Source organism: Emydura macquarii, unplaced genomic scaffold (genome assembly GCF_026122565.2).
Source record: "Emydura macquarii macquarii isolate MOO-44397 ecotype Brisbane River unplaced genomic scaffold, CSIRO-AGI_Emac_v2 contig_1045, whole genome shotgun sequence".
Classification (NCBI taxonomy): domain Eukaryota; kingdom Metazoa; phylum Chordata; order Testudines; family Chelidae; genus Emydura; species Emydura macquarii.
Window position 1 is genome coordinate 17,534,433 of NW_027131182.1, and position 27,230 is coordinate 17,561,662.

Genomic DNA, 27,230 nt, shown 5'->3' on the forward strand with positions numbered 1-27,230 from the left:
CAGCTACGGAGCCCCACCCCAACCCCCAGAAGCAGCGTAGTGTGAGGACCCAACTCTGCCTACAGCTCCCAACATGCAACGCGGATCCTGGCGGAGACTACAATTCCCAGCGTGCCCTGGGTCAGCGGGTCCCAAGCGCCCTGTTGTGTTAAAGGTCACTGCACCGTCACTTCCGCTACGTGGTGCAGGCCGGGAATGCGAGTCGCGATTGGCCGGCGCCCGCCCAGCTTTTCGGCGAGCTGGGGAGCAGGAAGCGGGCAAGCGGCAGAGAGCCGGCGAGACGACGGTGAGGGGCTCCTCGCGGTGAGTACCAGGCAGAATGCCCATCCCCCTTCGGGGCGCGCGCGTCTCCGGGGTGCGATCCCGGCCGGGAGGGGGATTGAAAAGGGATCGATTTAATGCGCGCTTTGATGACGTAATAACGACTGCAGGGCCCGAGGTGCCGCCAGGTGCCGGACTCGGGCTGGCCCCTCCGCCCACCTCGCGGTGGGGTCCCTGCCGCGCCCAGTCCCCCTCCGTGGTAGCCTGGCAGCCCATCGCTCTCTCGCCGCGCTACCCGTGACCCGCGGGAGCTCCACACTGACTAGGCCTTCCGCCTTTCCCAGCCTCTGGCTCTTAGCGAATGCCCCATGATTGGCTCCGTCCCCTGCCGTAGTATCGCCCCCTGCCCTGTGATTGGCTGGCGTGTATTTGATTGGCAGCAAGATTTCCCCTTTGGGATCGGGAATTGAGGCCATGTGACCAGCCGTCGGCTCGGGCGCTCGCTGAGACGTTCGAATTGAACTGAACTCAACGGAGTGTGGGCTGAGCGCGTGCTGCCCGCCTGCCCCGTGCCCTGGGCGCCACCTGCAGAGTAGGGGGGTGCCACGTATCCTGCCCCACCCTGCTCCATGCTTGCTGGCGGTCGGCGAGCGACGCAGAGGGGATGAGGGACGCGTCCAGTCTGACCGTGCTCCATCTCTGCGCGCTGAGGGGACGTGTCACATCCTGCCTTCCCTCATGGTCCATGCCGGCAGTGCTGGGGACTCATGGTGCAGAGGAGATGAGATGCGTCCCAGTCCCGCCCACTGTACTATATCCCAACTGCGGGCTCCCAATGCAGAGGGGACCTAGTGTATCCCACTTTGCTGCATGCTCCGTCCCTACTGGGGGCTCATGGCGCAGAGGGAACCTACCGCATCACCTCATGCTCCATCCCTAGAGCCCTGCAAATCCAGGGATATCCACTAATATCTGCACACTGGATGCAGATATAATTGTTTTTCCCACTCATCACTGCTGTGGGGTCACCATGCAGAATGGTACATAATTTGTCACCTTCAGCCTCACCATGTTCCATCCCTGTTGCAAGGAGGCAATATGCAAAGGGCTGTAGGGAATTACCTCCTGCTTCCAGATTCTTCCTGGGGGGAGATAATGTTGAAGGGGTGTGACACCATCTCCCCTGTGTACCTCCCCCTACCTAATAATGGGAGATGATGCAAAGAGAAAAGTAACACCTCCTGCTCTGCCCCACTCTACCTCTTGGGGAGACGCTGAAGAAGGGAGGTGACTCATGTCATGGAAGGGATGCAATATGTTCTGCTTTGCCATGTTTTGCTTTGAAAGAAGGAACTGTAGAGAGAGAATGCTGCCCAATGCTGCAGAGCAGACTGTAATGCATTGTGCACTGCCATGTACTTTCTTGAGGGGTTGCTGGAGGGAATATGGCCTTGCATATGATAATGCCTGATCTGCCTCTTGCTTCTGGAATTGAGTCACCTACGCTTGGATCAGGATGACACAATGAGTTCAGGTCTTGGTGCTTATGTAAGCTGTATGCTCACATAAAGCAGAGCAATTGTTCTCAACCAGAGGTATGCATTCTCCAGGGAGTGTACAGAGGATTTCCAGGGGGTGCAACTACTCATCTAGATATTTGCTTAGTTTTACAACAGGCTACATGAAAAGCACTAGTGAAGTTGGTACAAATGAAAATTTCATACACTGATTTTTATACTGGTCTGTATACTATATACTGAAATATAAGTACAGTATTTATATTCCAATTGATTTATTTTATAATTATATGTTAATGAGAAAATAAGCAAATTTTCAGTAATAGTGTGCTGTGACACTTTCATATTTCTATGTACAATTTTGTAAGAAAGTAGTTTTTAAGTGAGTTGAATTTGGGCACACAAGACAAATCAGACTCCTGAAAGGGGTACAGTAGTCTGGAAAGATTGAGAACCACTGAAGCAGAGGATGGCTGTGAAAACTGTTCTAGGTCAGCTTGACATGGTTTTTTGCCATTGTGATAGCATACATAGGGCAAAGTTTGGTGCAATGCTCTTCTTCTTTAGGAAGAAACATTTGTAATTCTAATTAGTTTATCAGAGGGGAGTTTGTTTCTTTTCTGTTTATTAGCATGGCAGCTGTTGGTGAATAACAGTATTTCAAATAAATCTATGATTAAAAAGTATTTTGTGATTGCTAGCTACTTGATTAATGCTGCACATGCATCCTGGCTTTTCTGGCTAATAGATAGCTTCCACATAACAAACTACATGTTTATTTAGTCATTCCAAACTGATTTATCCTGCCATCATTACTTCTATCATTTTTATTTTAGCAGTTCCTATCTATATGTATTTATAGACTGCTTATATCCCAGTAGCATCTAAACACTGAGTTTCAACGTATTTCTTGTAATAATGCTGCCTTTTTTTCGTCTTTCAATTTATTAAGAGAATTCTTTGGATTCTTTTTTCTTTTCTTTTTTTTTTTTTAAATAGTATTCCACGTTAGTGTTTAAATGTAAGTCTAAAACTGTATGGCTCTTTAATTAGGGAATTAAATGTAATATGCAAAGCTCTGTTCTACTGTGATTTAGAGAACTTGTATTTGGAACAATGAGCTGTGAATCAGCCCAGTTTGGAAAGTTCTTTGGGTCTTTCAGACATTTTTGAAGATAGGAAGCATTCTGCCTCTTACCCCATTATGGAGATCAATTACTGTTCTTTGTTTCTGGGGCTACTTAGCATAAGTTCTGCGTTTTTGCACTTCGGTGTCACTTGGGGATATTTTGCATATATTCTGAACTTCTGCAAAAGGTTGCCTTTGAGGTAAATTCCCTGCTGAAGTAGAGTGGTGAAACTCCATTAGTTTCAGTGCAGTTGAGATTGCTTATGGCAGTAATTAATTTGTTCTCATCACTGTATTTTTTGTCCGTAAATCTCTGCTGACCTGCAACTAGAAAGAGAAGAAAAATAATAAATAAAATGCAAAAAAACCCAACCTCAAACAAGTTATAATAGTGACTTGATGCTATCTAAGGAAAGGAGCATTGCTATTGCTATCCACTCAGGGCCAAATATGATAGAGCATTACTATTGTGTTCTCTGGAAGTAGTAAAATATGCACAGAAGTAAGGGGGCAATGGTGTTAAAAAGGGGTAATATCACCAATTATCTCAGTGCAGCAAAAGGACCATTTCTCATTCACTTATCAACCTGTCAGCCCCCGCCTCCAGTCAGCCCATGATGCCAGCCTACATTGCCCTTGTTAAAGTTTCAAGCAAGCATCTCTGTGCTTTCTCCCACGCTGCTCCTCACACTTGAAGGAGCTTCCCATTCACATGTGCAAAGCTATCCGTTACCCTCCTTAAACCTCTCCTTTTCTATGATGTCTGCAAGTGTGAGAGACCACTGTCTACTGTGCTGACCAATATTGTTTCCTTCTATTTCCCCATCTGTGCGCATCCATCTTTTGCCTTTTGTTTTATGCTTAGATTGAACTCTTTGAAGCAGGAATTGTCTGTTTTGTTTTGTTTTGTTTGCACTGCACCTAGAACTATGTGGTCCTGGTCCATGACTAGGGTTTCTAAGCACTACAATAATAATAATAAAAGAGTTATACATTTACATCAGCATATATTATTTGACTAAAGTACTTACTTAAGTTACTCAGAGGTGGACTTGAACCAATTACTATAAAAGATCTTCAGTCGTACTGCTTTGTGGTGAGATTTGATCAGGTGTCATAATTTAAGCAGTATTAAGGCAGGTCAGTACTTGTTTGGGAGACTTCCAAGGGAAACTTGGGTGAGAAAGCAGAGTAGTTGCCACTGAATTTGAGGTCAGTGCTCAACACTATGCTGGGGTTTTATTTAGGGGATACTGTACCACTTGAGATGCTTCTGCAGGTGATGGAGAACAGAAGCACTGATATGCACCATATGTCAAAAAGATTAATTTAAATAATCATTAGCTGCATATGTAGTGCACTGTGAAGGACAAAGAAGATTCCTGGTAGTTTGTGGAAGGACCTGCAAGCTCCAGAGTCTTGTAGCAGGAGCCTGGCTAATTGGAATTAATGTCCATTTCTGAGATAACACAGAGAGTAAGGTGTAATCCCTGTGTAATACATTGCTGCATTTCAATAAACAGAGTGAATCTTAAGCACTTTAGTCAGAGAATGAGAGATGCAACTCCAGCTGGCAGCAAGATAGAGAGCTGCACTCCAGAATAATCACAATTTATTGCATAGACACCCCAATTTGTATATAAATAGGATATTTTTAGCACCATTACCCAATGTTAAAGATTCTCCATTTTCTCCTTTGAGTCTGGGAAATATTTGTGTCACAAAAACCATCACAATTGGCACTAGTTGGCATCCTTATTGGCAGTGTCAGCAGTGTGTAAGGACTGAATGGGCATGGAGAGTGGACTAATCTCACACCTTGAGATGTAGTCTGCCTGAAGTGTGGGGTAGTTTTCTACACTCCACTACACTTACTGGAAATGTCCTTTGGATAAACCAATGGCTTTTGATTTCCAGAACTATCAATCTGGCACGTCTCACATAAATTCACACTTTTTTTTTAATGTATGAACTGAGTTTTGCTGATTATCTGTACTTCCTCCCACAGGAGTGGGGATAATGAGCACATTTTTAGTTAACATTGTTAGTTTTAGCTTTAACTAACATTCCATCTGAATATTTCCACCCCTCCACCTTGGAAAAATTAGGCCTAATTTCACCTTGTCAGTTCATTCCATTTCTGTTAAGACTGTGGTATACAAGAAAAACTGCTATTTGTAGAATAAATGTGATATTTTTGGTGTCCGGCCAAAACTTCATCTTTGATTATTATGTCTATCTAAATTATATTTTTTCCCTATTGGTACACTGAATACTTCATTTGGTATTCCAAAGTTTTGTTGTTTTCCTGTGTGCTTTTTATACTGTTGCTATGTTTCAATTTAAAGGTAGCATTTCACTGGTGCCATTTGGGAAGAGATCTGGAATCTTTCAGGATGAAAGTCACTATTATTAATTCATCTAAATTTTATCAGGATTCTGTCTGCCTTTTTTGAGTTTAACTGTGAGAGACACAATTTCTGAAAACCACAACGAAGAAATTCTTAACGAGGATTAGGAATAATGCAAATGTCTGTTCCAAAATAATTTGAAAGCGTTGTATTACTTTATGATAAATTAAACCTTGCTATCAAATGCATTTCAACCCATGGAAATAAATTCTTCATAAGGTGTGAGTGTGATCACCTGGCTTATGTAATTCACAGGAATTGGGGTACTCCTGTCAACTCTGAGAACTAGTAATGGAAGCATGGAGCTTACTTCTCAGACCGATTCTTAATCGTTGAGGCCTGTACTGTGACTCCATGGATGAGGAAAATGCAACAATGAGGAAAAGATACAAAAAGTTTGGAAAAAGCAATTTCTGGAGGTTAAACTGCTTTTGAATATATGGAAGGTGTAAAAGCTGGGATTTGGGTTTTTTTCATGTGGTTTTACATTACCAGAATCCCTGTGGATTTATACCCTATAATTGCAATTTACCTTTCTTAGTTTTTACTTCTTACAGTAGACATAGTGATAGCAAACAGAAATAGATTTCTTTAAGCGAACATTTTTAGTTTTTCTGTTTGGTGAGTTGGACATAATATATATAGGGCATTTTCCTAAAAGACCAAGGAGGGGTATGTTCTATGGAGAAAAAGGATTGCAACAACTTTCCACAATTTGGCATCTGCAAACCTAATCCTACTCCTAGAGACAAAACATCTCTTTATCATTTACCTTAGAGCTGTGTCCCCAGGCTTCCACTCCACCTTTTTATTTCCATCTCACTCCAGTCCAAGACACAAGCACTGCCTCACTTCCAACAACAATGCATGAGGGCTTGTCTACACTTGAAATGTTATAGCACTTCAGAGTAGACACTACTTACGCCAATGGGAGGAGTTCTCTTGATGTAGGTAATGCACCACACTGAGAGGCATTGGCTAGGTCAACAGAGGAATTCTTCCGTCAACCTAGTGCTGTCTACGTGGGAGTTAGGTTGGCACAACTATGTCCCTCAGGTGTGAATTTAGTGCACCCTTAAGCGATGTAGCTGTGCCAACCTAACTTCTTAGTGTAGACCTGGCCTGAGAGTTAGCAACCTTGGTAATGTCAGATGGACAGTAGTGAGTAGGCTCAACGCATCAGCTCATGTTCAAAGAAGGAGGCCCTCTGATTTTGGTTGAGGAGAACCAGACATTTAGATTTATTATTTAGGCTTTCATGAAGCTCTGTGAATCTCCACTTCATGCAGCCACAGCATGTGCTTCCCTTACTGCAGCCACTGTGATACTGGAGCTGACAGTGCAGCTCTAGTATAAGGCAAGATACTCTCTCTTCTGTTCTCTCACATGCTATTCCCATTGGTACTTAGCACCTAAGTACAGATTAAACACTAACTACAGATACAAAATTTCAAGAAGGAAACAACCTTTGGTGTGACTATCACTTGGCACCCTACCCCCAAGAAGGGGAAAAGGTAGAAAAAGATATAGAGACATTTCAAACCTGGTTTCTTTGTCCTCTGGCTGGAACCAAGTGTTCTCTGAGCTTAATTAAATTCACTCAAAAGACATTAAATTCCTGTATTGGTACAGTTTTGCTTCTGAAATAAGTTTGGGGCTGCAGCAGAGGGATTTCATTTAGACACTCTTCGGTAGTGAAGTTCCCTCTTGGGAGTTCATTTGATACAGTTCCACAGCTCAGAAAAGGTTAGGTGCAGGGGCTTATTCCAAATTTCTTTGCTGCTGTACACCACAGAATATTTCTGCTTAAATAAAGCCTTAAAAGATTTGAGGGAGATTCTCCTCTCAGATTCACCTGGTTTGTTTAAGCAGAAGGATTTTATACTTTCAACATATGAAGAGCTCCCATGGACCTGTGTGAGTGAGCCACACCTGTAGGGGGAACAGCAATCTGAAAGAAGAATTTTGCCTAAAGTTAAACGAATGAAATGTTTGCAGTTGTAATTTACCTGGACTGTTTCCAGAAGTGTTAACACATACCCAGCAGACTACCATCCACTGTCTGTACTTTAGTGTAGTTTTTCCTGATCTTTTCAGGTTGGTGACCCCTTAATTAAAGTAAAAAACTTCATAGACCTCTTCCACTTACTATAAAAGTATCATATAACCCTGTATGATTTATTTTTGTGTGTTTTGAGAGGTTGACAGAGTAGTAGACCCTGAAGGGTAGAGGTGTGCAGGAAGTGGGGGAGTGAGATTTTTCTGTGCTTTAGATTGTAATCAAATTTTCAATTCCTCACAACTCTCCTAAACTCATAAGTGAAGAAACACTGCCTTAGTAGATACCTTACTTCCTTCATTCATATACCTTCTTTATACATCTTCTCTTCATTGAATAGAAGAGTAACTTAAGCTGCGAGAGTATTTAAGAACCATTCTGCAATCAGATGGTTTAGCAAAGTTCCTCAAAGTAACCGTATCAAGACGCTGGTATTATCTTGCCAAATTCTTGTTGATATTGTAGTAATCTGTTGTTTCTACCATTTCTGATTGCTTTGAGGGAGGCAAACTTCTTTCCAATTTATAGAATAAAGAAGTAGACTTGCAAAAATTTAGTGTGTAATGTCTATAATAAAGCCATATTTATTTTGTTTACCCTAGTACCTCCTATCTGCTAGCTAAATTGAGGTACAGTTGTTGCTGATCTAATTTTGATATAGTTATTAACAATCACATTACTCTATTGCATGGCCATTTTTTAAACACTGAATTTAATAAAAGTAATTATGCTAATTAGTTCATGTTTGTATGGCACACTGAAGATGTAAAACATTGAGTACTGTGGTATTCTTACTTCATTAATAATTTTTTGTAGACTAGTCCATTCACTATGGAAGCCGAAGAAACGATGGAATGCATTCAAGAGTTCCCAGAACATTATAAAGTTATTTTGGATAGACTGAATGAACAGCGAGAGCAGGATCAGTTTACGGACATCACTCTCATTGTAGATGGTACGTACTATCATACCGTATCTTCTGATACACAGATGGCTTTAAATGTTATGCTTTGGAATTCTTCATTTTAATTGCCAGAGATTGGACAATTGAAAATAAACGGTCCAAGTACTTTATTCTCGACCTTGGCAGAACACAACCTACTGTGTCTCAGTTTTATTTAGAAGTACTATAAATTGCAAGTAGACTTTCATCCTGAATGATGTAGAAAATGGAACCTTTCCCTAATTTTCTGATTATATGCTAATAGTGTAATACAAATAATCAGCAGCACTGGATTATGGAGGTATTTGTTTACTAGTGTTCAAAGCAAAACAGAAATTCATAATTGAATGTTCTAATGCTTTGTCTAAACTAGCCTAGACAAGCAGACTTACGCCCACCATCAGCAGATGTAGATAGAAGGGGAAAATAGCAAAGTTCTTGTGGACTCATTTCCCTTCTTAAAAAGGACAGTCTGGTAGAACTGTGTTTTCCTCTTCCATACCAGGTGGAGATAGCTCTCTGTTACCGGAGAACTAATTTTTTTGTTTTGTTCAGTTTGTTTTTTCTTGGGTCCCCCCCCCCCCCCCCCACCTTTTCACTCACCTGAACGCTCTGAGGGGAGGAGACTGCCTAGCTTCGGTGTGTTTGACCATGTCTAGTTAGCAAGCAAAAAATGGTCCCACATGTAAACAGTCCTTTGGTTTTGATGTATCCTGATACTCCTCATTCATACCTACATATTTTGGTGATTGAAACCGACTCTTCATTATATGGAAGAAGCTGGCACTCTGGCTTTGGGTGAACAGACTCTTCTACCCTTAGGATTAGTGGAAATGAACTGTGACTGATGTTTTATGGAGCACCCTTTTATTAATCTGAGTAAATAGAGCTTCTTTTCCAAACAAGGGATTGGATATACGTTGATAGGACAATGATTCCAAAATAATTCGTTTTTAAATTGTGTTTTATTAAATATTTCCAAATAATTGTTAAAGATTCTGTTGTGGGGGTTACGTTAGGGTTTGTGGGATTTTCATACCCTGGAAGGGGGTGGACTCGTGCATAACTCAGCCTGAAGGTTAGCAATGAAATATGCTGAAAGCTATATGGTTCAGTGAAGGCCCAGAAGAATGTCTGCAGTAGCATACCATGCAGCAAAGGGCAAGCTCAGACTGCACTCTGCTACAATATCTTCACATGCTAAATTCTGCAGCCACCCTTTTTTCTGAATCCATTAGCATCTAGCATGAGTGAGTGTATGTTGACTTAAAACATTTTATTTTATCTCTTTCCTTTTAGGTCACCATTTCAAAGCTCATAAGGCTGTCCTTGCTGCCTGCAGCCAGTTCTTCTACAAATTCTTCCAAGATTTCACTCAGGAGCCTTTGGTAGAGATAGAAGGTAACCTGTTGATATGACTTGTATGACCAGATTACGTATAGTATTTGAAAATGCTGTAATGTTAGTGATACAGATTGATATGCGGGCTTTAGTGGCACTAACCAGCTGGTCAAGACCTAGGTCCATGGTTGTTGTGAGGCAGCTAGTGCCACCAGAAGGCAACTAGTACAACTAGTTCCTTTCAAAGATAACATTTGAAGGAACAATTTTGAGTAGAGGCTGATTCTCCCCCACCCCCTAGTGGCAGTAGACACCCAATGGAGACTGCAGTCTCACTAACCTTCAGTACTAGCCACTTTAGTGGAGGGGGCCTAGCAAACGTTCCAGTGATGAAGTTAATGATGTGATGTTTTATATTATGGATACATAATTCTACTGTTAAACATAGAGAGGCGAAGGGAGGGAGATTCTTTATGGGTCTTCTTCTCTCTTTGAAAGTAAAGCAAGGATGTTAACCTTGATTGTGGTGCAAACCTGAAGAAGCTGCATCAGACTCCCAGGCTTGCAGTAGTAGACTTTCTGAAGCCTGTGAGAACATCTCATGAAGATGATCTGCAAAAGCCAATAAACAGAAAAACAGACAAAAATCTAGATGGTGAAAGATTTGTCAGCAAAATTTACTTCTTACTCTTGTAAAATCTAACAAGTAAGATCTGAAGATTTGTATTTACTTCTAAATAGGCGTGAGTAATATGGCATTTCGACACTTAATTGAGTTCACCTATACAGCAAAGTTAATGGTCCAAGGTGAAGAAGAAGCAAATGATGTTTGGAAAGCAGCTGAATATCTACAGATGTTAGAAGCCATTAAAGCACTTGAAATCAGGTAAACATGTAGACTTTTCAGTCATCTTCTAGCAACATGGAATGCAATATCTGAGGAAGATTCTTGCGAGGGTTGGTTGTCAATATTGTGCAAAGCTGTTTCTGGAACCTCCGTAGTTATTGTAGAGTCCTCATCCACCTCTTCTTTCCAAAGTCTGTAGTCTCCTCCTATGGATGGTTACCATAAAGAGTAAAATTGAGCCTCAGACTCTGTGAGCTAGAACTTGATGTCAGGGAACATGGCTTGCAAAACCTGAGCATCTGTGAGAAAAGCAGAGCATAACCTTGGGGTACCCTTCCCTTCTCACTGCTCTCAGAGCGACCTCTGCCTTCCCATTCTTGGAGTTGTGCTGTAATCTCCCCTTTGGCTATGCACTATCCCTCTCCCTAAGAGAGGGAAGCCCATGACAACCACGTCCACTTTCCATTCTGGAATTCTCACAGGAGTTTCTGCAAGATCAAGGAACATGAGGGTAGGTAAGCTGCTGTTTCCTTCCTATCCACCCTTACAAGTGCCTTTTCCTCACCAGCTAACATGTTCCTTAACATTCAGCATAGTGGAGAGCAGACATAGGCCTATAGTTCCTACAGTACTGTTTTTTACACTTACTGTATTACTTTGATTTAAAAAAAAAAAAAAAAAAAAAAGGCAGCTTGGTGACACTGCAGGCTAGAAGCTGGGTTTTCAACATCAATATTTATTTTCAAATATTTGTCCTACATTAAACTCTGCTGCCAATATGCAGGTTACATCAGGCATGTAATTTTCCTAAATATAGGGAAGGAGTGTGGTCTTGTGGTAATAGCCGGGATTGTAGCCAAGACTGCACAACTTTATTTCTGGATCAAAAAGATACTATCAAGATAAAAATCCATATTTAAAAAAAGGAAAGTTACTTATGTTGCAAATAGCTGCTGAGATTATTTATACTGAAAAAAATATAAGGCTAACATTACTATTTACAGTTCCAATACTTATTTCAATTCTCTCATCTTGGAAAATAGAGAGAGCGCAGTTGTATTTAGGATCTAAGGCACTAATGTAATGTTTCAATAATTTGGGTCGCTAAAGCTGTAAGGAAATAAAAACAAACAAAAAACCTATTTAGTAGTCTTAGAAATACTTTAATTCATCTTGGATTTAGGTTTTCCAAAAATAAGCTTTTTACAGCATTTTGGGACCAAATTTAACTGGACAGTGTCCATTTAATCTCGCTGTTTACCCATCTCTAAACAAGGTGTTGAGGCAAAATTAATATTTTATAATGTTACCAAAGCTGGGCAGAATTTTTCAGATGAAACTTTTCACTAAAAAGTATAGAAAATGGGTCAATCAAAAGATTTTGAAAATCTCATATAAATTTTGGCAAATTGTTCCAGCTAAAATTAAAAAAAAAAAAAAAAAAAAAAAAGGGGGGGGGGTGTTGAAACAAACCATTTCAAAATCAATAAGAAACATTTTGATTTTTCAGGCTAGATTCACAAGGGGATTTGGGCCCATTGGTGGAGGTGGCATTGTCCTCCTTATGCCATATATTCATTGGAGCAGGGATGGAACATGGGCATTCCCACCTCCTCCCAGGTGAGTGCCCTAAACACAGGGCTACTGAGTGGCAATACCACCACCTCCTCTATTTTTTAAATTCTTTTGCTTTTTATTAAAATGACCCAAAATGAAATGTTTCTCACTTCCAATTCACTGAAAATTCTGAAAAAGTTTGGGATTTTGGTTCAATCCGAACCTATTTTTTTTTTCCCCTTGAATTTTCAGAATTGCCAGTGAATGGGAAAAAATTCATTATTTGGACAGCTCTAAATGTTACTATGAGCTAAACTCCCTTGGCTTAAAGGGTGAGGGAAGAGGGGTGTAGAGAGGGACTGCACAGTGAGTTCCTTACCTCATGGATCTGCCAGAACCTGGATTTATTGAGCTTCAAATCATACTACAAAGCTCATATTTTCTCATGCTTCTCTAAAACATTTGTTTCAATTTTATATGGATTTAATTAAATGCTATACCAAATAAAATGAAGTACATTTAGATTACCAAATGAAATGCACTGTATACGTGCACCATAGTATGGTTAAAGGCCTCATTAACATTTTATATAAAGGTGGAAGGGATAGATTAGCCAGATCTCGTCACTGCTTTGTAAGAGAGCTGGATGCTCTTCATTATCCTGGTTTCTTACTCTCAGGGTTGTGGTAAGGAAGTACTTCTTGTCATTTGAAATTAACCCCTCTGATCAAGGGTCAGCTTCAGTTTGCCCCCAAAAGAATTATCCAGTCCCCAAAAAAGGCAGTGATATACCCGAGTGCAATTGAATGTCTGGAGGGGAAAGCAATGGGGTGCAGACAATCTTTCTTAATTGGAGAGGAAATAAAGAGAATGATGACTAACTATGAGGACTTTTGTACCACTTGAACTATATTGGTTTGAAGCTGATATAGTTAAAGTGAGAGGCTATACAGATGTAAGGCACCTTTATACTGGCATGACTACGTCCATGCTAGGGGGTTGTACCATTTTAACTTTTTTGAGGGATGGGAAGGGTTGTGCCATTTTAACTCTCCACCATGCCAGCATTTATCTCTATGTTATGATTTCTTGGACTTGAAGCCAGGATATAACCCCTCCTTCTCCCAGAATAGTTGAATTGGTATACAACTGAGTGTGGACCAGGCCTAGACACCACATAAATCCCACTCACTTCCTGTTTTGAGAACTATCGTCCTTGAGCTGGCCTTTTGTATAGGGGTGAATTTTATACTTAATGCTGGGAGGCTTTGGTTCTCCGGTATGGTACGATGGGTTTTGCACTATAGGCCCTGCAAACCAAATCCCACTGCTAACATCTGCAGGGTCCTTTTGGCTTTGCCCCTTGTGTTCTTCTGCAGCAGCCTGACGTTCCTGGGATACAGCACCTTTGTTCATTACTCCGGACTGAGGTGGGGGTGTAGTTGCAATATTTTCTTCTCCTTTGGGACAGAATGCATGAAATACCCACACAGTAGTAGTTCCCTTTAAAAGATGACTTATTAACACAGAGAGAAAAGTGGAATTATACTGTTTGTTCAACATCTCTAGATTTACACTTCACATAACCTAAACTAAATAAGGCATTCTCAGCTCAGTTAAAGAGAAGATGGATAGTTTTATATGTTTAAAGACAGCTCTCTTCTCTGACCACCCTGTCAGAGATTCAAGCCCATGCTGTTTCCAGAGAGAGATAGAGTTCCCTCGCCTCACTTCCTTTTCACTTATGAGTCCTGGGGTTCATTGCCATATCATGTGAGGTGGTCACCTTCTTCCTCTCCCCATTGGAGTCTCTCTCCACTGAAGCCTCAAGTGCAGCATTTTCCAGGGTCTGTGAGTTTATCTAACCAGTGAGGCTGATTGGTTTCTGATGGACCTGTCCGTTCATTGTTCTTACAGATAAGTATTAGATCAGTCCAGAATGGGTGGAGTTTTTAAAATCTAAAACAACACCTTGGTCATCTCACTTCATTATAAAATAGGGACAGGAGTCCTGATCCTCCGTCACAGGCCACACTCCATTAGCGCTGATGGTTCAGCAGTAGAGATTATGGATTAAGGATGAATGAATTCCTGAATCTACAATGTAACCATCTGCATAGTGTTTCAGAACATGCGTTCTCTTCAAACGCTTTTTCATTACTGATTGATTACATATTTTGAATGATCTCATGTAAATTCAATACATTGCAGGAATTATTGTTTAGGTGGTTTTTGATCCTTACTATGTTATATTACACACACTTTACAGGAACAAAGAAAATTCAGCCCCACTAGAATCAAATGAAACACAAGGTAAAAATAAAACCAAAAAGAGGAAGATAGCCGAAACCTCCAATGTCATCACAGAAACATTGCCATCTGCAGAATCAGAGCCTGTTGAAATTGAGGTGGAGATTGCTGAAGGGACAATTGAAGTGGAAGATGATAGCATTGAAACTCTTGAAGAAGTAGCTTCTGCAGAACAGTCTATAAAGTATATACAGACCACGGGTACATCAGACGAGTCAGCTTTGGCTCTTTTGGCAGATATCACCAGCAAGTACCGTCAGGGGGAAAGAAAATGCCAGATCCAAGAAGAAGGTGACAATTCAACTGATCCTACATGCAAACAGGTAGAAGGTATTGAAATTGTGGAACTTCAGCTGTCACACATGAACAGTCTCTTCCACTGTGAGAAATGTAACCGTTCGTTTAAATTGTTTTACCATTTTAAGGAACACATGAAAACACACTCCACTGAGAGTTACAAGTGTGACATATGCAATAAAAGGTACCTACGAGAGAGTGCATTGAAACAGCACCTCACTTGTTACCACCTTGACGAAGGTGGAGCCAGCAAGAAGCAAAGACCTGGCAAAAAAATACATGTATGCCAGTACTGTGATAAACAGTTTGACCACTTTGGACATTTTAAAGAGCACCTTCGGAAACACACAGGTAACTGCCTTTCTGTATTTCTAGAATATATCTATTCCTTTGCTTTTGTGTTTGCCTGTTTTGTAGAAGCAGGGGAAATGAGGGGATGTTGGGAGGGGAACGTGTGCAAGTTTTGTTGCAAATATTATTTTTCCAATGCTGCATGGAATAGTGAGACTGAAGAATGCTAGAAATGCTGAGCTTCCACATATAACAAAATGTGAACAATCTATTTACATAGCAGTGAATGTAGATCTTAATGAATGCAACTTACTTAAAAAATTGAATAATTAATTTCAGGTAGGCACCGACTGAAAAATAAGCCACCTAAAGAAATAAATGTTTTTTTTTAAATTTAGTATATTGTATTTGTTTCAAAACATGAAAAGAGTGACACCCATCTGAAAAACAAATATCGAATTGAGGAATAAACTAGTGGAAACAAATTAACTTCCAGTTTATCAAAAAAAAGTGTTATTCGGTAAAAAATTCATCTGAAAAAAGTAAGTCCAGTAAGCAAACCAACCACACTGTGTCATAAACCAGCAGAAAATTCTTAAACAAATGCCTGTTAATATAGTAGTTTGGGTAACCATATTATGCAAATATAGATAACATACAGTAGAAAATTAACTCTTTTTAACACTTGATATGTGATTATTTAACCCAGTGGAGTTACACTGATGAAAAACCTATGTGACTGAGATCAGAATGTGGCTTTTAGACTACAATGGGTCACTACAGGGGGTAACTTTTTTGCTTTTTAAATTGCACTGCTGCATTTTTTTTCTCCTCACACAGAGATCGTTAAGTGCCTCTGCCATGCTACCTGTGATCTTGCTTGTTATTTTATTGTATTTGCAGTATTGAGCTCCATGCAAATATTTCATTAGCCCCAAGAACGTGTGACAGTTTGTCTGGACTCTGGTCCTTCAAACACTTAAGCATGTTTATAACTTTACCCAAACGAGTAGTCCAGTAACATTTTAGTGGGCTGATGTGGGATAGCAGCATGGGTCTTGCAGGGCCACAATTCTAGGTTCTGAACTAGAATTTTTTTGCCCCTATGTGTGGGATTCCTGGCAACTGGAACAGTGACCCCCCCTCCTGTCGACCTATAACTAATGTTGAAAGATTCTGGATAAACCTTTTCCATGTCCAAGCAGTATAAAGAGGGCTTCCTTTGCACGCATCTCCTTCTACACCTCCTTTTTGCTACTGCCCACTGTTGAGCAGAGACATCAATGGGCTTGTGTGGGCCCCTCTTTAGTGGGGTAGATTTAATCCATTATGACCAAGCTATGTATAAACTGATTATATGTCTCTCTTTGTAGAACATGTTCATGACAGCTTTAAGGATAATATTTTGTCAGATTGCCAAAGTAGGTGATGCGTCGTTACACCTAATTTGGTATTCTAACAAAAGGGCTTAGTTTAATGCCATTATACAGAAAGGATGTAGAAGGCATTTCCCATTTATGAATTGCTGTCATATCTTTTTGAATTGTTTCACATTAACAAAATAGTTATCAGAAGGAAAGCAAAGTTGGAATATAAAAAAGAGGCAAACTGAGAGCAGTTAAAACTCCTGTGTATGTTGGGCTCAGCTTGATAGTAGCCCTCCACTAATGTCCACTGAGGCCAGTGAAAAGACTCCCATTGATTTCAATTGTCTCTGGATCAGGCCCCATATTTGGAGAGTGCAGCAGGGCACATGGTGTAAAAACTGACTTTGAAGCACAAGATGTAATTTTCTCCCAAGCTATTTAACACTAATGTGTATTAACAATGACAAGATAAAATCATATTTAATCAAGTGACAAATTAACTTCAGTTGCTACATATTAATAAATTTCCAGTTAGTACTAATGACTGTACAACTTAATAATGGAAAAAGCTCTTCATTTCTAACTAAAGTTTTATAAGGACACCCATCAGCTGTCTTGTCATAACCTTCTAGAATGTGCTCTACATATTTCTAAACCTAAACTGTTTTTGTTTAGTTTAATCCCGTAAAGTACTAACTTCCAAAATTGTCATGGTAACTTTACCGACCAGGAAAAAGAATCCACACATCTGATCTTTTATCACGATTTGTGATGATAAAGAGAAAATAATGAAATTTCAGTTGCCCATCATAAATTGCAATGGAATAAAATTTTATTGGGATAAATTTAAAGAAATGTATTTATGTATAGTGGGGCTGATTTGGTATGACTCAAAATAAGAATGGTAATTATTTATTTGGATGAAAAAATGTAGTTTTTGTAACTAAGAACAATGAATGTATTATATTTGCCTGAGCATGATCTTGCTACAAAACTTTGGGGTAACCTGACAAAAAGAAGGACTGAACATCTACAACTCCCACTGCCTTTTCTGGAATTATGGATGTCCAGTATCTCTCAGCATTCGGGCCCTTCTGCATTTTTAACTAAATACAATTGATGAGGGGGTCTCTAAAACAGTTTATCAGTTGATTAACAATTGAGAGTTAATACACAGCTTCAACCTCAGATGCACTGAATGTAACTAGAACTGAAAACTTTTTTTTTTTTTTTTAAAGGACTTAGCCTGTTCGAAAAAACGAAAAGATGTTTTAAATAAGCCTATTCGTAGCCTACATCTATGCACAATAGCCTTCTAAAATATTTTTATATATAAAATACTCCATAATTTCTAATACTAATAATTGTGGAGGAAAAAAATATAATGCTCAAAAGTAGGAAATGAGATTCAAAAAAGCTTTATAAACTTCCAGTCATGGTGAAAATGTTAAAGGCACAAAACAGGTCCTGAGGAAGTACCACAAACTGATGTATTTTGCTTGTTCTGTGGGCTTGCAAGCCATCTACATACAGAACTTTCATTGACTTCAACATTTCCTCTTTTGGGAAATAGATTGTATTCAGGGAAAGCTGGTGGAGAGAGCTAATTATATTGTAACAAAGATTACAAATGTTTTCCAGTACAATAATTAGTTTCTATTTCCACTTCAGTAGTGAATCTATATAGTAGTCATAGTTCACAAGGAGTACTCTGTCAAACTTGGGTAAGATTGTCTATAAAAGCACGTGGGGGAAAACTGACAATTTGTGATATACTCCTAAAAACTCTACTTTATAAATGGTGTCAGGCATGTTTTTAAGAAATCCAAAGTAACTGGTCCACTAATAACTTTCTACTATCTACAGACCTAATTTAAATATTAGTGCAGTAACTTATTGGTTAAAGATGCATTCCTTTATATTTTGTTATATTAAACAAACAAAAAGTCAATGTGTATAGATACTTGCTTTGGTCAGTTTCCTCCAAAGATCAAGTTTATGTGCTGACTCAAATCAATCAGCTGCGTTTGAATGAGAGCTGATTTGCTGAAACTGTCTGGATAAGACTGAAGTATGCTTATGTTGGGTGAAGGAATAGAAAGAAAAATTGTCTTGTTTGAGGAAGTTTGGCCACTGTTTTTGTTACTGAAATGTTCAGACCTAGGGATCGTGCTGACTCCTTGCCTGCGCTTGGAATTCCCAGTAGCAGCAATGAGCAAGAGTGTAGTTCTAGTTTCACTTAACAACTAGGTTGCAAACTTTTTGGAGGGTGAGGGGACATCCGACTTTGCCACAGTTGTTCACTGTGTTGTCATCTTGAGATTGTACCGCAATGTGCTGTGCATAAGAATACACTTGAAGACCATTAAAAGAACTTCAGCTATAATAGAATGAGACAGCCCATTTATTGAGTGATGGTTTGCTGTAGGTGCACATGAAAATATGAGTCTTGGATTCAGATTGGATTACAGATCAAGTTTAAGGTGTAGCTTTGGCCTGATTTGATTTGGGTCTTAGTCTCCACTCTGAAACTTACCCTCTTTACCCACATACACTCCCGACATTGCTTTCACAAAGCCCAGAATTGTTGACCTGCAAGGCTGGTAGCACTTTGATGTCAGGGAACTGTAATGGACCACAGGGATCCAGGTGCAGTCTTGGCACAGGTTGCCTAGGCATAGGTTAGCCCTGACTGACAGCAGATCCCCTGACTGTCAGCAGATCAGATACATAGAGCTCTTGTGGCAGGATGGATAATGTGCAGATTGTTGGGGTCAAACTCTCAGTCAAAACTGACTTCACTTAACTTTAAAACAAAAAATACTCTTCACAGTTCTTGGTGCATGATGAATATGTCTGTATGCTAAATTGGACATGAGTGAGTAATGCAGTGTTCTGTATGGTTATTTAGTTCCAGTCATTGCTTGTATTTCATCTCTGTAAATCAAGATAATACTTGAATGTAACCAAGCGCTTACCAAAAAATAAGTTTTTCATAAAACTAAGGATTCCATTTAAAAGGTAAACCGCAGTTATGTCAAATTCATAACTTCCAGCTGAGGAAAAATTAATCTACTCAACCACTGGTTTTTTTTGTCCTGGTTTATTTAAAATAAATGTATTAAATGAAGTGACTGTTTATATAGAACAATCACAATGACCACCTCTTATACCTTTAAAAGATTGTGTCCAGATTCTTAAATTATATTAACTATGTTACTAAAATCTAAATACCAAAAAACTTCAGTAGAATTTATTTGTTTTCCTATACCTCTATAAATTCTTATCTGTCTTAACAGGTGAAAAACCATTTGAATGTCCAAATTGCCATGAACGTTTTGCTAGAAATAGCACACTCAAATGTCACTTGACAGCCTGTCAATCTGGTGCTGGAGCTAAAAAGGGAAGAAAGAAGCTGTATGAATGTCAGGTATGTAATGGAAGCAACAGGAAGAGAGAGTCTTGATGGTGGAGGGGAAATCTTAAACTGTTGGATGCCAAGTAATTTTATTTTAAAAATTACTAAAATTGTTTAGTTTAGAGACGTAAGAAATGGTTGGCGAGCTTTTACTAATTGTTTCTTTTACTGCCAGCATAGAGGTGTGGCTTCCACTGCTTTAGTCGCAGGAATTTTTTTACATACCTTAGGGGACACTATAATTAAGACCAAGTCAAGCCATCACAGTTATTAACGATGGCTATTTTATTATTAAAGAAAGGAAAAGAAAACATTAAATAACACAAATGACCGAACACCAATGATAAACTGGTTACTTCCATTACAATGTCTACTATGTGACTTTCTATAGAGAACTTTTACCAGAGATTATATAGTGAACCCCTTCTGGGGGGTGTTGTTTTTCTTGGTAAGTTAAGACCCACGTATATTGTTTCCCAAAGCTATTATGAATCCATTTGTTAGTATATCCTTTAGATAACTAAGAATGTTTAAAAGGAGCAAAAGAATTTTGTTTCAGGGCAGGTGGACTTTGTGATTAGTAATAAATAACTAGCCAGTTTATAGTTGGCAAAGTAAGCAATCTTAACTACAGCCTATGAAATAAAAAAAAAAAAAAAGTATTTGAATAAGCCATTTAAGGAGCTGTTTTAAAACAAGCCAGTTACGAATATTAAGGATCCTAAATCCAATTGAATCCCACTATTTCTGTTTACCAGTGGTTAGCCTCCTGTCTCCTCTTCAGGAATACATGGTATAATCACTTGATGATTAATGTGAGAAGCTATTGGTCTTTTAAGTTACAACAGCATTTCAGTATTCCAACAAAATCATCACAGGAGTTTTAAATTAAAACCCTTGACAGTGTCTTAGTTAACGTCCCCAAGACTTCAACATGGATTGGTGAGAGAGGGTTTTCCTTGGGTTGGTTTCCTCTTGAATCGTCTGTTTTTCTTATCTGTCTGTGGCAGCTTACTTGTGGAGTTTTGTGCTGTGTTTGAGCAGGGAAGCGAGTGGGTGTGTGAGGGCTTCTCACTTTGGAGTGTTTGGATCACTTTGGAGTGCTCTTCTCCTTCCTATTTCTACAAAATTATAGCAGAAAATTCCTCTTTCAGGCTTGTTTAAACTCAAGGTTGATTGCTGTCATCCTTCGATTGATGCCTTCAGCGTTGTCTTACATGAAACCTTCAGCTCCTGAATATACAATGTTTCTGTAGTTACTTTTGTTTTTCTTGTGTGGGAAAGAGTCAGGCAACTTTTTTAAAAAATTATTTTTTGCCCTTTCTTTTCATTCAGTCCATTTTCTCAGAGATTTTCAATTTTTTTAAGAGCTAGCCAGGAAATGAAATTCTGTTTTCAAAATGTCCAAACACTCCTGTACTTTGTATAAGAGTTTTTAGTTCTGCCAACTGTCTTCTAAAATTAAATCATTTTTAGAAAATCTTAAGCTTATTTGTTAACTGTACATGACAGTTTTTGAAACAATGATTTTCTTCTCACGTTGAGTTGCACTGCCATATATTAATTTCCTAATAATAAAAATATTCTATACTTAAATTGTTTCTTACATTAGCAATTAATTTAGCATCAAATGGCCTTGCTATATTTCTTTATAAAACATCATACTATTCATATAACAATATGAGGCAGTTACTATATGAAGGCTTTCATTTAGATACAAAATATTTGCAAATATACATATTAAAAGATGCTTATGCCATCTTAAGAAACAACAAAGTTTTTATCTTAAGTGGAATGATGAGTTGGAAGTATCCAGTATTTTCTGTAAAAACACTTCCCATCATACATGTTCTCCAGGTTTAAAGAATGAAGACTTTTTTTTTTTTTTTTTTTTTTAACAAAAGACATCAGTTTCAATATGGCTGTCTCTTAACTTCCTTGTGTGAGTATAAACTCAGGTTTTTCTTTGAAAAGAAGGGGCAAAGGGGAGGGGGTTGGCGTAAGCTTACTTTACAACCTAGATTTATGGCTCTGATAACACACCCTATATTCCTTTTTACAATTAGGTTTTTTCCTAAAAGTGTGTTTGAGATTTTTCTGCTTGATGTTTGCTATCCTTGAAAGAGAGAAGCAGAAATCTTCTGGAATTTCTTTGATTAGGTTTTATATTTTGTAAGATGACTAGCTAAAGTATGTATTTGTTGTATTTCTAAGCATCCTGGCTATAACGTTCTAGTAACTATAGCTTAATGTTCAGTAAAAGTACAAACCAAGTTTGTAACTACCTAATACAATTATTATAACTTATTTTTTATTAATATTTTTGCATCAATATTGAGGTCTCACTCCCCCAGTCTGAAAATGGTTACCTGCTTTGTGAGTTGATTGAGCTCAGAAGATAGGGAAGGAAATGAGAGAGAGGTAGCATATCTCAAAGAAGTACTGCTAGTAAAATGGATACAGGTGTCATGTTCAGAGTTCTGTCCTGATATTCAGACAATAAACTTCATAAACATTTATTAATTATCACAACTCTCATGGGAGATAGGCTAAGCATTATCTTCTTTTACTGAAGAGGAGGCAGAGAGATCAAGGCCCTGATACATCAAACAAGGCCCACTCCACTTAAGCACATTCCTCACTAAGTACTTGTAGAGTCCTGCTAAACTTATGAAATATTTCTGAACTTTTGTTGCTGTGCTTCTTATTTTGCTGTTGTCCTCTTTAAATGTACCATGTATTGATTCATTGTTTGCTGAATCTTATCTATATCACATAAACTTACCATGACCACATATGTTATGTATGTAGCATAGGTAAAAATAGTTAGATATGCTTAAAGGTCTTAGCTACCCATCTGTATTACATATGAAAAAACTATAATAAAGCACTCAAAAATTAGGAAAAGCCAGAATTAAGATTTCCTGTGCTACTTTAATTGGCCCCATGTGCATGTGCATTATGATTAAAGATAAGATTATGTCACGGAAGTCATGGATTCTGTGACTTCCATAGACTTCTGTGACATTTTCTGCTTCGGCCCTGGGTTAGCAGGGCCAGGGCTGTCAGCCGGCAGGAGGCCCCCCACAACTCACAGTGGCTGGCCTTGGAGCTCCCAGCTGCTGTCAGCAGCAGGGGATCAGGAGCTCCAAGCTGCCCTGGGTGGCCCCCGCAGCTCCCAGCCACCGCAGGCAACCTTTCGGCATTTCCTAACTTCTGAGTGCTTGACTTTTTTGATAAATTGCATAGGCAATTGCTTGACCACACTTTGGTTTGTTATGAAATATATATTCAAGAGACCAAATAACCAGTATCAGTCAGGTTTATTGCTAATAGCCAATAATAAGAATCTAGTAAAGGAAAAAGGTTCAATACAATACCAGTCTCCAGGAAGCTGTCTTGTGCAGCATTGTTACTTTCATTTTACACGGAAGGTATACTCCCTGAGTTACACCCATAAAGCCATCTTTTCATGCTCTCCATGGGTACAAGTAAAAGGTATTGTGTATATTATCTGAAACTTGTCAACTTCAACCATGTTTTTTCTAATACTGTGGTGTACCCCTTATCTCTTTGTTCTGAACATATGTATTCCAAGCACCAAGGGACATGATGGCACCTCCTAGTTTGTACAGGGTAGAACAATCACTTTTGTCCTCTTCCTTTGGAGGCATTCCAATATTGGCCTTTGAGAAAACTGCCTGCCTATTGCTGTGGTAAAATAATCATATGTCCTCCTCCTGCCAACTTATCTATCTACCTAAGCAAAAACTTTCTTCAGCTAACACAAGGTGTTGTGCGATAATTTAGGCTATATAATTGCTATAAAATCTGTGCTCAATATTATTTGTGCTTAATGAATACTTGTATAATATATATATATGGTGCAGATATAGTACATATTCATAATATGATATACATATGTATGCGAGCCAGCGTATATTAGTCAACACTTTGCAATGTTCTTTTAGCATGTCTTTTGTTTATAATTTCCCATTTTGTAAACTAACTGAAAAAACAAAAATTCCACTGTATAGCATCATTTGACACTCTCATGATTCATCAGCAGAGTTGAAATCTTTAGATCTACTGCACAGAGATCTTCCATTTGAACAAATAGAGAAAACTAATAGCAGCAGCGGGTTGTCATCCTCTTGTATAGACCAACACTAGAGAGGGATGGGACACTTTGTCATTGTGTTTCACAGATATTTGCTGATAGCAGAGGAATGATGAGACTTGAGAGTCTTGGATTCCTTTCCAGGCTCTGGAGGGGAGTATGCTCTAACGTGCACAGACTCTTCTGCCTGTTCCCCTCCCAGTCGTGACCTCTTTTCTATCTCTTCCTCACCACTGGCTCCCATTCTCTTTGCCTAACCAATCCCAGTCTCTACCTCTCTGGTTTCTCCTCCTAGTTTCCTTGCCCAGCCAGTCCCAGTTGAGGGGATAGAGCATGCTCAGACACTCTGCAAGGTGGTGCATGTGCAGTCTGGTCTGTCTTAGGAGCTCTGAGAGACTTGAGTGTGCTCAGTGAGGATGGAATCTCCTTTGATCTTAGCTGTTAAAATGAAGCCTTTACTGACCATTGGTGAACTGTGACTTTTTTACACAGTCTTACAACTTGGCTAACTTTGGGCAGATTTTCATGGGGATGGCAAAATATACAAGGCCAGAATTAGAGAGGCACTGTCAACTTTAAATATAATCACTTATTAAAATTCAGGTACTAGACCTACCCCCGAGTCCTGCCAGATTTTTTTTGTTTGTTTGTTTGTTTGAACAACCTGGATTTTTTGGGCAAATGTCCATGTAACTTGTTCAATCATAATAGCAAGAAACTACATGCTAACAGTTTGAAACCATGATCCAGAATATGCAATGTACTTTGCTGTATCAGCTTTTTATTAGCATTGTTTAACATATTACATCTTGTTGTTTCAGGTTTGTAATAGTGTATTTAACAGCTGGGATCAATTTAAAGATCACTTGGTAATACACACAGGTGACAAACCCAACCATTGTACCTTATGTGATTTGTGGTTTATGCAAGGCAGCGAACTGAGAAGGCATCTCAAAGACATTCATAACATTTCAGAACGAATAGTGACAGAGGAGATTCTTCCAGTGGAAGCTGTGGAAACTGAACCAGTGACATCAATGACTATTATAGAACAAGTGGAGCAAGTCCATGTGCTACCAGTAGTTCAGGTACAAGTTGATCCAGCACAAGTAACTGTCGAACAGGTGCATCCGGATCTGATTCAGGATAACCAAGTGAAAGGATCACAGATGGATGATCTACAAGAACAGGTACAGATCAGTTACGTAGAAGTGGAACACATTCAGATAGAACAAGATGCTGATGTACATATGGAGGAGCTACATGTTGAACATGTAAATCAGATACAAATGGAAGAGGTACAGGCAGAACTTATAGATGAAACAGATCTAGAACAAGTGGAGTCTGAAAACATTAATCAGGGAGAGCTGGAAGAGAGCGAAACTTGTCAAATAAGTGATGTGGAGACAGTGAAAGAAGATCATGAACAAGCTGAAGATTTAAAAACTCAACAAATAGTGGACACACAGGATGAGAAAGTGGATGATTAGGACAAATGACTGCACTGTGCAGGTTTAGGGATGAAATACCAAATTATTTTTGTTAATTTCCACATCGATATTTTTTTTTTTTTTTTTGGTACCAATAGTGGTCGGCTCTCCAGCATAGCTGTTCTTAGGAAACCAGACAGGTGGACCAAATTTAGGATATTTCATATACAATTAAAATCCTCTTATTGTACTTTAAAAATAATTTTTTCCTTTTCATGTAATGGCATGGAACAAAAACTATTCCAGAGGTCGGCAGCTTTATGAGAAGTTTAATGGTTGAACAGACTGTCATTATTATGCCATGCCCCATATGTGTGCAGTTGTTGTCAGTGAGAGACTTCCCAACCTTCCCCCCCCCCCCCCCCCGATATGTACTTGTGAGGGAGGGGCGGGTGTGTGTGTGTGTGTGTGTGTGTGTGTGTGTGTGTGTGTGTGAAAGAGAGAGAGACGGTAAAATATGGGGATTCTAGCGTATACGTGGATATTTAAGGACAGTGGATGACCCATTTAGAAAACACACAGAAAATATCCAGCAGCAGTCCCTTACAGTAGCAGCAATCCTCAATTTACTTTCTTCTAATCTGAACAACCTTCTTTAAACCCAGTTTAAAAATGCCATACTGATGGTGACAAGTGTTGTCACTAAAGTTCTTAGAGTGCAAAAAGTCTTGTGCCTTTTCAGAACTCATTAAACTTTCACAAAGCTCCTAGAATGTTTAAGAAGCTAGTACTGTAAAAGGCCATGTAGATAAGCTATAGTGCTTTATATTTTTGCTTATAATTGTCAGCTACCAACTCTTGCTTTAAATTTAGATGGAGGACAGAACGAAGCACATTACACATTGTGACAATTGTTGAAAGGGCCACTTACAATAGGAAAGAAATCAGCTGAATCCATGGTAAATGAAGTAACTGAAAGATTGTACCATCTTACCACTTCTTTTTAAAAATGAATGCATTTATAAACAGAAAATGTGTGTATGATATATCAGGTTCCTGTTTTGAAATGAAATTTTCTCTGACACTTGACCTAAAGATCTTGTGCTAAAAAGAATTAAAGCCATAGGTATGAGTGCTAAACTGTGGATTTAAAAAGTAGGAGTGTAAATATTTTAATCAGTATTATTGAAAAATAAACAGTACCACCCACGAAAAAAACCTGTGACTTACTTGCTTCAGACACTATATTAGAAAACAAGTGTCTTAGTTTGAGCACTTGAACAGTACAACATACACAGCAGGTGAAATAATGCAATTCAGCTTAGCTCTAAAGTTGTAAAACATTCCCTGTCTTTGCAGTGTAATAAATAATTATGGGCCACTAGATTGTGATCTTGGTAATGACAATGGAGTTAGTCCAATCCAGATCCACTTTGACAGAGTAATCCATTACTATATATGGAACTTCATTTAAAGATGTTGACCTGACTTAAAGGTGCTGAGTATTTTCAGGTACCACTGACTTCAGTGAGATTTGGCACTTCTGAAAATCAGACCATTTAATCTCATAACTGCAAAAGAGAATTTATACAGATGATTTCTCATAGAGTGCTAGCAATCCTGCAGACCCCAGATCTAATTGGGTTATCTTGTTCACTTTCCTGAAAGTGCAGAATTGCTCCCTCTAGTATGTTCTCAAGTGCTTTATCTAGTCTGTCTAAATGCTTACTATCTGCCACCATTTCCCTTGAGCAAACTATTCCACAGTAAACATGAACATATGTAAGGTCCTTAAATATAACTTGAGACAACATATAGTTGATGCGTTCTTTCTACCTATGCTGTTTTACACCCATAACATTTTAATTGTCTCTTTTTAAAACAGCAAATAATCAGTGGGGTTGTGTAGATGTAACTGGGCAGAATTTGGCT

At 39.0% G+C, this 27,230-nt stretch overlaps 1 protein-coding gene across 2 annotated transcripts; it reads left to right on the forward strand.

Annotated features, from left to right (window-relative positions):
* Positions 1 to 26,596, forward strand: ZNF131 (zinc finger protein 131). 2 transcript variants are annotated; one of them, XM_067545589.1, is made up of 8 exons: positions 1 to 303; positions 8,194 to 8,332; positions 9,620 to 9,721; positions 10,403 to 10,547; positions 14,335 to 14,698; positions 14,801 to 15,023; positions 19,630 to 19,760; positions 24,690 to 26,596. In XM_067545589.1, the coding sequence occupies exons 1-8, from the start codon at positions 196 to 198 to the stop codon at positions 25,356 to 25,358; spliced, it is 1,881 nt and encodes a 626-aa protein (XP_067401690.1). In that variant the 5' UTR covers positions 1 to 195; the 3' UTR covers positions 25,359 to 26,596. The 2 variants fall into 2 exon arrangements, with proteins under 2 accessions (XP_067401690.1, XP_067401689.1); XM_067545588.1 differs by having other exon boundaries at positions 14,335 to 15,023.
* Positions 26,597 to 27,230: the final 634 nt, after the last annotated feature.